This window comes from Convolutriloba macropyga, chromosome 3 (assembly GCF_964194025.1).
Source record: "Convolutriloba macropyga chromosome 3, txConMacr16.3, whole genome shotgun sequence".
Lineage (NCBI taxonomy): Eukaryota > Metazoa > Xenacoelomorpha > Acoela > Convolutidae > Convolutriloba > Convolutriloba macropyga.
Genome location: NC_134470.1, coordinates 3,457,015 through 3,468,345, shown reverse-complemented (window position 1 = coordinate 3,468,345; position 11,331 = coordinate 3,457,015). Strand labels below are relative to the sequence as shown.

At 35.3% G+C, this 11,331-nt stretch overlaps 1 protein-coding gene across 1 annotated transcript in view; it reads right to left on the bottom strand.

Moving 5' to 3' along the window:
• Positions 1-272: 272 nt before the first annotated feature.
• Positions 273-11,331, bottom strand: part of LOC142335880 (uncharacterized) — a 42,269-nt gene continuing 31,210 nt past the window's right edge. The window contains exon 12 of the mRNA XM_075384227.1: positions 273-1,855. Coding sequence (XP_075240342.1) covers positions 734-1,855 — 1,122 coding nt within the window. The 3' untranslated portion in view covers positions 273-733. The remainder of the gene's footprint in view (positions 1,856-11,331) is intronic.

Below are 11,331 nucleotides of genomic sequence, written 5' to 3'. Positions count from 1 at the left end.
CGCACACTTGCATACTAGGGAGCTCAAAAAGGCTCCAAGAGAACTTAATGCTCACTGTGCGCTACGTTATCCCGTTTTTGAGGACAAAAACTCAAATGGATTAGACGAAAAATCGGCCAAGCGAAAAATCGCATATAGACCACAGGACTAATATAATTGCTACAAACTTCGTTGGAGAACAGTTAGAAAAGACACACGTTTACAATAATTGCTTCAAACTTCGTTCGAGAGGAATTAAACAATTCATGTCTTTCGGCTTAAACGAAAACCTATGACGCTCAAAAAATTCAATTCAATAATGTACAAAAAGACAAGTCAATTATTTCTTTATCTATGAACAGCTAGCGATGATATTCAAATCAGTAGAACACCAAACAAAGATCACGGTAATCACAAAAACAAACAAACAACAAAAAGCACAATTGTATTTGTAAAAACAAATATTTTCATCGGATTAGTTTTCAAATTTATAGTCACATCATAAGCAACTATTGCTGAGTATTCTCAACTCCAGAAAAAAAGCGCAGGATTATGAGCGATTCAGTTTAACAATGTTATTAACAAAAAAAATGTATCAAAATTTTATCGCGAATTTCTGATATAAGCTTTTTAATCATTCGTTTCAAAACTCTTGGACCTTAGCACACTAAGCAAATCAAATTTTACATTAAAATTTTTAAGACTCAGTTCTAAAAAACTGAGGGCAACCGCAGTTTATTTATTTATTTTCATTTTATTTATTGTCCATTTGCCTGTTTTGCAATAAAGTCGCTCTTCTATACCTTCTATACTTGGCCATGGCATTCGCAACTGTTTCTTCTTTATTGTTTGAGTAAAAACTGTTCAGGGTACTCCGTCTCAACAAACTGTCATCAGGTTGCCCAATACCCAATGATTGCACGAATTTAGACCCGCTATCAAAAACCGTGTCTTGAAGAAATCCAGAACCATCATTACTTTCCCTTCGTCTCACGAAAGTGTCATTTTTGCCATCTGGCGTGCTGAATGAAAATGGAGGCGGATTCTCGTTTGGAGTTGAACAATTACTTAGATCAGCTTTCGGTATTTTGGCTCTACGAACTGTGTTGTCATTTTCATTGTCGAAATTCAGAACAGGGTCACTAATTTCACGTAATCTTGAAAACCCTAGCGGATCTGTGTTCTCATCAACTAATCGATCCAAAGTTGACGCTCCGAATATTGTAAATTCAGGTTTTGAGGACTCAAAGCTATTACTTTCATTTTTAGCAGAAGTTATTAATCTAGAATTCCGCTTCGCATTAGCTCCCGGTCCGGATGACGAATCAATGCCATGTTTTGCAGAACTCGCACGAGATGAACTTTTAGTCGTGTCTCGCGACAATCTAGCAACTGTTGTTGATGAGCGTGTTGCAATAGAACTAGGTGCTGCTACCGTGCACCTCCGATTACCTTCGTTTTCAGATATTGCAAGCGCTCGTTGCGTTTCGAAAATATTCTCGAGATCCCGTTTGACAAAAGTGTCTCTTCGTGGAATCGGCTTGAAATTGTGATGCAACTTTCTGCGGACAGGTGATGGCGTTTTTGAGCGTCGTCTGCTCCAAGAGCGAGAAGATTTGCTTGAGTTGAGCGTGGATCCACTGACATTATTAGGCATGATTGAAAATCTGTTTGTATTTGGCATTACTGAGCTTGAAATGCTCTTTTTGAACTGTCTTGCTACCGGCTGCGCTGTCGTTGATACTGCAGACATAGCAGTTGCACTTCTAGTGGTGCTAGAAGTGGACCTGTCGGAGAGAGATGATTGCTTCGAGCTTGTCACGATTTCAGGCTTCCTTTTTCTTAAATTTGATTCGTTGGGTTGAATGACTGTGGTCTAAAACAAATAGGATTCAAAATTGAGACAAGTGATTTCGGACCAAAAGTTTGATTTTCAAACTTTATTTTACACTAATACTTGCATCCTAAAACTTGACAGAGGATTTTGTCATACCTTGATTATGATAGTTTTTTCGACAATTTCGTCATGACTATTTATTCTATCTACGTCTTTTAGAGACAGTATCTGCGTGTAGCGTAATAGGATAATTGATAATAACTGCAAATAATTTCTTAGCATCGAAAAACCGATTACTAGGTGAAATTTGAGACCTGGAAAACTTTAGCAGAGCTTGCCGGGGAATAGTTGTCAGTGCTTTGCAGACCTGCTTTTCAATACCAAATTAAAACAACCTAGCTAGCAGATTGCCAAAAAATACAGCGATAGCTTAGTATATATGCAGTCTCAAAAAGGTAACGAAAAAGAACAGACCTAAGAGATCTTTTTTTGTTTTAATTAATTATGTTTTACATTGATTGAGAGTCGGTATATCATAATGCTGCTTCTACAAGCTACTCCAAAATTACCCTCAATTAGTGCGACACACAATCAGTGCAACTTATCACCTTGAATTAAAGAAAAGTCACTTTGAAAGTGAGGAATGTCCTTTTGTGAAAGTGAGGTATGTCAAGTGTGACCAGGCGCTTAATCACAATCACAGGAATGAACAAAGATTCGCTCTACTAGGAGCAAAAATGACGCCACGCACGCAATTCAGTTGAAACTGAATGAATGAATGAGCAAATAGCTGATTTGAAAAGAACATGACGTCATATGATCGCAACAAAAATATTGACGAAACAAAACATAGGCAGAAATCCGAAAGCGACTCGAAGCTTCGGCCCTTTACAAACAAAACAGTTATCTTTCGTCCGAAAACAATTGTTCTTTCCAAGAGCTTCGAAAACTATTCGGGAAAGATTTCAACCCTGGCATTAAAAGTTCAGCACAAGCAATTAAACATAATTACGAACTCGTTTTAGAATCCATACAAAAAATGCCGCGCTAATTTAAATAGTTGAAATTTGAATTGAATTATAAAATGAAAACTGGAATATAGGTCTCCAGAAAACAACAATTAATTTTTGCAACAACTCAAAGTGGATGTTAGCGAGAAAGAAAAAGGCAGCTTCATAATTCTGAAAGCTGAAAATAAAAATGAAAATATACAGAAAAACAAGTAAAACATAGCCGGCAAATTGCCGGAAAAAAGCCACCGTTGACCCGCTTGACGCATATTGGGATTGAAACACACAGAAAAAAAAGAAGAGATAGAAAATGAGAGCATTTTTCTAAGTGTCAATTTTAATTGGTGTGCAAATTCTGCATATTCGGTTAGATTCTAACATTAATTGTAATTCAGCTTTTAAATTTTTGCTTTTCAGCTTTGCACAAAAGCTGTTTCTGCCGCAAAGCATTTCAGTGTTTATCAAAAAACCTGAGTGCCAAAAGAGTCAGACAACGAATAACGAGGAAGATCTCAAACAACAAAAAATTTGAAATTTGTTAACTACAAAACAGTTCGTCAATCCGAAATGTGTCTCCCCCCCTGATTATCGCAATAGCTATTCTCATATTTTGGTTATAAAAGTCGTTCTTGGCACAAAACCTGTTAGGTTGACTCGCTTGACGCAAATTGGGATAGAAATACAAAGAAAAAAGGCGATATAAATCGACAGACTTTTTCTAAGTGTCAATTTTATTTGGTGAGCAAATTCTGCATATGCGGTTAGATTCTAACATTATATGTAATTCAGCGTTTAAATTTTCAGTTTTCAGCTTTGCACGAAAGCTGTTTTTTGCCGCAAAGCATTTCAGTGTTTATCAAGAAACGTGAGTGACAAAAGAGTCAGATGACGAATAACAAGGAAAATCTCAAACAAATGAAAATTTGAAATTTGTTAAGTACAAAACAGATCCGAAATCCGAAATGTGTCTCCTCCCCCTGATTATCGCAACAGATATTCTCATCTTTTGGTAATAAAAGTTATACTAGGCACAAAACCTGTATTAGAATGACCCGCTTGACGCACATTGGGATTGAAAAACAAACCAAAAAAAATTAACATTAGATTCTAACATTATACGTAGTTCAACTTTTAAACTGAACGTTATTAAGCATAATGCTAATGCCAGCTAGCAATCGTTTTAATGAACTTTGATGACCTTTTGCGCTATGACGTACTGACCGAGCTTTATATGCTTATCTTGTATCTTTTGATTTTGCTCTTTTGACTTTGAGCGTATTCACTACATTGCGTAATTCAATGCCTGAATTTCTATTCAGTTAAAACAGTGAGTGATGTGACTCATAAGTTAAGCGTGAAAATCGTGACTTATGTAAACCGAAAAACGTGATCAAAAGGTAAAGCCAATTGAAAAAAAGGAGAGCGCCTAAATAATAGCTGCTGAAAGGCTCACGGTGGTTATTAATAAAAGTTATTTAGCATTTGGGGTTATCTTTAATTACTTAGCCTGACACTTGTCAAAATAAAATAGTGCCAACACAATTCAGGGATTCAAAATAATGAAATATTTTGCCAAAAATTCTGTGCACCATCAAAGATTGCAATTTGTGTGACTAATAATTCATTTATTTTTTGGCGTTACGTGTTTGAAATTCTAAAAATGTTTTCATAATTGCAATTTTAACACTTTTTACATTTCTGGCAAAATATATCAAATATCGCAATTATGAAAATATTTACTGAATTTCAAACACGTAACGCCAAAAAAAATGAATTATTATTAACACAAAATTACAATCTTTGATTGTGCACAGGTCTTTCTCAAGTGAATCATTTCAGAACAAAAAATAGGACAAACCGCTAAAAACTGATTGTGTTTTATTGTAAAAAACATAACCGACGAACGTCAAACGGCAACCGCCTTCGGTAGTAGTAGCCAACTTGGGCTTACGGGGACTAGTGAGTCATCAGCCTCTAATAGAGCTGCTCAGTCAATTAAACCCCACCAGGCTTCACCTGTTTCTCCCGTTTTGAAAACGCAAAATTAAAATGGTCAGACGAAAAATTGGTCAAGCGAAAAGCCACATAAAAAAGACCACATGACTACTATAATTGCCATGTGAGAAAACGATCAGACGAAAAATCAGTTGTACGAAAAATCGCATGAAACGCGGGAACAACATAATTGCTCTGAGCTTTGCTTCAGAGACATTAAACAGTCAGACAACAATTTTGCGAAGCAAAATTATATACAACCACAATAATTGATTAAAACCTCGTTTGAGAGCAATTAAGAAATGACATTTAATTACTTTGAATTCATATTGTCTTCAAATCACTTTTAGTGACTTCCTCAATTTCAGATTCATGATTTTTTTGCAGTTTATAAGACTATTCGGAGTAGTAATAGAGTGAGTGATAGTCCCCGGGGGGGGGGGGGGGGGTGAGGACCCCCATGTATTAAGATAGGGTATAGCGTATTTTTCGGGATTTGGGTCCTCCCTAACGTACTAAGATAGGGAATGAATTTGCATGTATTAAGATTAGGTATAGCGGTCTTAATGTATTAAGATTAGGTATAGGTTGCATGTATTAAGATTAGGAATAGAATCTCCATGTATTAAGATTGGGTATAGCCGCCATGTATTAAGATTAGGTATAGCCGCCATGTAATAAGATTGGGTATAGCCGCCATGTATCAAGATTAGTTATAGCCGACGACATGTATTAAGATTAGTTATAGCGGTAGACATGTATTAAGATTAGTTATAGCAGTCGACATGTATTAAGATTAGTTATGGCGGTCGATATGTATTAAGATTAGTTATAGCGGTCGACATGTATTAAGATTAGTTATAGCGGTTGACATGTATTAAGATTAGTTATAGCGGTCGACACGTATTAAGATTAGCTATAGCGGTCGACATGTTTTAAAATTATTTATATCCGTTGACATATATTAAGATTAGGGGTATTTTTTGAAAAATTGTTGAGATTTTTGTACATTTTTACGTCGTTTTTTCAATAATTTCTAATTACTCTCTTCTGATTGGTTAAAAATGACAGCTTTTTTGAAAAAATTGAATTGAAAAAGTTAATAACAGACACAGTATAAATTATGCACATCAAAATACAAAATCACTCAAACATTTACATTAAATTGGTATAAATTGCTTTTAAAATAAGTGAAAACCGAGGTACATTTAGCCGAGTGGGTTAATAAAGTCGACAAAAAGGAAAAACTTGCGTAGCTAACTGAGTAGAAGGTACAATTGTTAAAAACTAATGTCGACTTTATTGGGCACCAGCTTAGTGTATACCCCAGTAATCAAATTTACATATAATTACTAATAAAATTTAGTACATGCACATCATGAACATTGTAAGTTTGTTTGTAAAAATTTAAATAGATGAAAAGCAGCATAAATAGTGTAGAACCCACACAAGTTTTCCATTTTCTGGAGTGGTCTCTGTATCATTTTCTGACACTTTTTATTCAAAAATTTGTAATGTGTGATTGATCGTGCTAGAGAATCCGCATAGTAATAGTTCCTATTGAGGCGACCAATCATTATCCAATATTCACCAGCTTCACTGCTTGGGGAAGTGTTGATGATTGCAAAAGTAAATTTGGGCAAATTTGCGACAAAATCTGCTGGAAAGGATCCAATATACCGGAATTTAAGCTCTGGAATACGTTCAATAATGTCACGAAGTGAGGTGTTATCCATGACAAATAAGTTTTCTTTTCTTTATCTCACAAGCTCCGTTTGTACAAGGATTCCTGACAGAGCAATCAAGTTGAAAACTTTCGTTCTGTTGAGAGAAGCAACAATCTTTGGATTTTGTGATTTTGTCAACCGTTTCGTTCTGGGTGCTGGGATGAAACAAAACAATAATTATAAAAAGTCCAAGGAAAATTAGCAAAGGAATATAAATATATATATTTGAAGTTAGCCTACCCCAGTTCACATCCATTAGTTAATTAACAATTGATGTAGAGAACAACAGCTAGATAGAGAGGTTAAGCCTACAAATGTTCCAACAAAGTACATAAAATTGAAAAAATGATGAAAAATTATTAGACATTTTTAGCAACAGTCCCAAACTGATCAATTTTGACAGTGGACATCCTTTCTCCCAGAACAATGATTTCTGTTACGTTTCTTAGTGAACGATCAAAAAACATTTCCTATCGAATACTTTCACCACTGAGTTCAGGATAATGAACATTTTCGCCAGCATCTTGAAGTGAAGTGAGATCGAATACAAGTATGTAGTGGTTCTGAAACTGGTGATTCGGTAACGCAGGAATTTCCTCGTTAAAATTCAATGCTTTCATTGTTGTTACGTATGCTCTACAGTCATTAGTTGTATCAAGCGATACAATAGCTCTACCTCCGCGAACAATTCTAAGTTCTCGCAAACCAAATTTCTGATAATGGAAAGGATTTTCTTGAAAATGTCCTGTGAATACCGAATTGGTGTTCGTCGCAATAGCTACTCTTCTGATTGGAGCATTGTTAAAAACATTTTCCTGAATAAACTGGTTCTGTCCTGAGGGAATAATAAATGTACGTGCAATGGTTTCCATAAAGTTGTAACAAGCAGGTTGATGAGTTAATTGGTATTTGATAGTCTGGTGATACACTTCGTTAACAACCACGCGTCGTGTAAATAAGGAACAGTCAAGAACCTTAAGGGAAACGCGAGGATTGTAGGAAATCATGTAAAAATTAGGTCTTGCACGAATCAACTTCAATCTTACTTTGTATTTGGAAGCAGTAACTTTTCACATTGAAACAGATCAATAGCTAATTTACCGTAGTAAGTGCTTCCATTTTTCAGCAGAAGTTCTTCCTCTCGGTCTATAAACGGGCTCTTCTCATAATCACTAGGTTCTTTTTCAAATTCGTATCCATGACAAGCCAAAATGCCTTCATTATTTCTCGTTGAAGCATTAAATTCATTGGGAATTAAAGCCTTGTGTCCATAGAGACCATTTGAGTTGTACACTTGTTGATTGTTCAGATACACTTCACAGTTGGAGAAGAGTGAGTGTAAAATATTGTTGACATGAGTTAGATAATGTAAATCGTCATCTGTGAAAGACATAACCATATCTGGTTTTCCATGCTCATCTTTTTTCATAAAGTCATCAAACAATCTTCCCTTTTGTAGTCCAGTTTGATTTGAAGGTGGATATCTCTCATATCAAGATAGATGCTTCTATCTGTTTCAAATTCAAATTCAATGCTGCTTTCATCCAGTGAAGTACTAGGATAAACTTCTGGAACATGAGAAGACTCAATTGGTTCCAAACCAGGAATTTTGTCAAAAATCTCCAAGCAAGAGTTTGTAAAGTGTCCATATCGAAAATTGGAATCGTTTGTTGATCTAGAATTCATTTTAGATTAGCAAATATATCTTTTCTCGTTCGACGACGTCGATTGATTTTTGGAGATGATCTACGAATAATGCGACGTTTTCTTGTTTTTCCTGCACCTAGCTGTTTACGTAAAGTTTTCTTTCCAACATCAGCAGCGACAGATTTGAGTTTTTTCTTCCCAGTCAAAACATTTCCAATTTCAAGAGCAGCCATTTCAATTAAATCAGCTCCCACTCTTTTTGCTGCTGGGACAACATATCGTCTCAAAAACGGAATTGCTGTCCTCCCAATTGTTTGCGCTAAAGCTCCAAATCCCCTACCCCTTTGGCATATCCGCGAAAATACGGTAAATCAATATCAGCAACCATTTTTTACAGTCTTAATTCTAAAAATGATTTCCAGAAGTTTTTCTAAACATTAGTACTGCTCTAGTTACTCCAACAGAGTTGAAAGGTACTTTTTCACCATAAGAGTCTCGGAGCTCTAATTTTATGCTGTGGAATGAATTTTTCAGAATTTTTTTAAACTGTAGGCTTGGAAAATTTTGATAATTCATGTATTGGCCAGTTGAGATGATGTCTCCATTCTTAACCTTTGATATAAAAGGAATGCATCGTAAAAGAGCAGCTTTTGTATCACCCACAATGTTGTATTCAACAATATCACTATATATCATCAATGTATGTATTCGTACAATGTCATAAGTGAACTTGGGAAAATGTGGACCAGCACCACTCATGAAAACACCCATCCCATAAACAGCTTCTTCACATCCAAAGACATGACAAAAATCAGCACTAAATATAACAAGTAAAGAATTCTCATTGGGAAGACTCAAAGAAATTCGCTGTGTAATTTTGTTAACGTGTAATCTGATTGGTGTTTTTTCATACTTTTCTCGTTCCTGAAGTGTTTTGTTCATTTCGTTTACAATATCAGAGATCGAAGGAAATAGACCTGGATCAAGTGTGTAATAGTCTGATGGTTTTGTATTCGGTGTTGCTTCATCTAGATAGAAAAATTTCCCTTCCGTGATGTTTTGGTACAAGGAAGGATAAGATAGTTCTGTAATTGCAACCTCCCATTCTCCTTCGAGATTAATTTGTTCCGGAAGAAAGTTTGTAAAAGAACTTAATGTATTATTTGGATAACAATCAAAGGAAGCATTCGAAACCAACTCTACAGTAAAAGAATTCATATCTAAATGATACACTTTGCAAGCTCTTGTTCATAAAATTTGCCTAGAATTTCATCACCTTGTTCTCCATGAAGGTTATAGGTTGGTGGTTTTAAAGTCGCAATTTTAACAATTTCAAAAATTTCACTTGTGAATTGAGACTTGTAACCTTTTCTAAATGGGATATCGTACTTGGAGATTCAAACTTTGTCTCCAATTTTAAAGCGTGGTTTTTTGTACTCAATAATAGGGTTTTTGTAAAAAATTGACAAAAAATCTGAATTTTTAACGTTTTTGGGGGATTTACCTATAGATCTGTTAACTCTTGTATTCATAGTGTTAACAAAACTATCCATTTTGTGAACGTATTTATCGCCGTTTTCCTCCATGTAGCGATAAATAATGTTTTTTAAAGATCTAATTGCTCTTTCTGCTACAGCAGCTTTTGTTTCACTTCTTGTAGAGTAGATTTTGATGTCTCTACTCTTGCAAAAATTTTTGAATTCTCCCCCGAACTCAGTACCTTGATCAACCCAAACTCTATCAGGTTTAGTGTTCTTCCTTAACATTTTTTTAAAGGCAGCTACAGCATCAGAGGCATATTTTGACTTCATTGACTGAACACGGACCAGGCGAGAAAAGACGTCAACACATATCAATAAGTATTTCACGCCGTTATTAAATTCAGACAATTTAACCATAAAAGCCAAATCAAGACACCAAATCTCGTTGATACGTTTTGCAAAAGCAGGTAATCTTTTGAAATGTCGAATTGCTCGTCTAAATTTAGTGTAAGACTTCTTTCTGTATAAAAAATCAGTAACCTTCTTCTTTGACAACCCACTGGCTTTCTGAAGGTTTTGAACTGAACCATATGCGGCTTTTCCTTCCCTGTACAACCTCTGTAGCTTGACTTTTTCAGATTTGGAAAGGGATCCAGCTTCCTCGTTCTTTGCTTTTGGCATCTTTGTTTAAAATTTTATGTGGATTTATTCCGATTGCGTCAAGAATTGTGTAATAAATATCGGGACATTCAACGTTTTTCTTCTTCAGAGCGTATACAAAATCGACAAATGCAACGTTTGTATCTCTTCCGTCTAACAAAATGGAGTCAGATAGGGATAGTTTAATGCGAGGTGAATTTAAAATTTCATTGATAAGTGATTCGTTGCTAGAAGACTTTGTTTTAGCGTTAACTTTTCTATAAACAGTTTCCAAATTTTTTGGAACCGAATCCTGTTTTTCGTTATATTTGTCCAATCTTTGAGGTGATAACCTGATTTTTTGATCATAAAGTTGTTGAGGAATCAAAACAAACTGATCCATTTCAAGAGACGATTAATGATTGACGGAGTTAAAATTGATATAAGACTGATGCCTTTTTTGGAACTCAGAATCTGTCTTCTTTTACTGAGGCTTGTTCTTTTTAAAATAAGAGGATGAATTTCTTCTCTGAACTTTAAAACTTCTTGTTTTTGAATTTCTCTTAGCTCTCCTCTTAGAAGGTTTACTATGCACTCGTTTAGAAACTGGATAAAGTCTTTGGGACAATTTTTGAGAAAAGTTATTTTGAAGCTCTGGGAATATTTCTGGAACGCGATCAGAGTAGAGAGATGTTGTGTGCTCATCGTTCAAAAATGTAATCTGTTGCTTGCTTTGAGGTAGGAAAAATAATAAAGATGGTGTTGAACCACTGTTAGTACAGTATCTCAGAGAGTCGACTGTTTTTGGAGTCAAGTCAATAAGTAAATGACCATAGGGAACTGAAGTTGCTGTGGTATACCAGTCTTTTAGTTGAGATCCCAATCCCAACTGTTGACTGAGCGTGTTTATTTGAAAGACGTCTATGGGTGATTTGAATAAAACAATATGGGTGTTCTGTAGTTCAATATCCCTTCCTAGTCGACTTTGATGAAAGAGATTGTGCTTTATGTACACT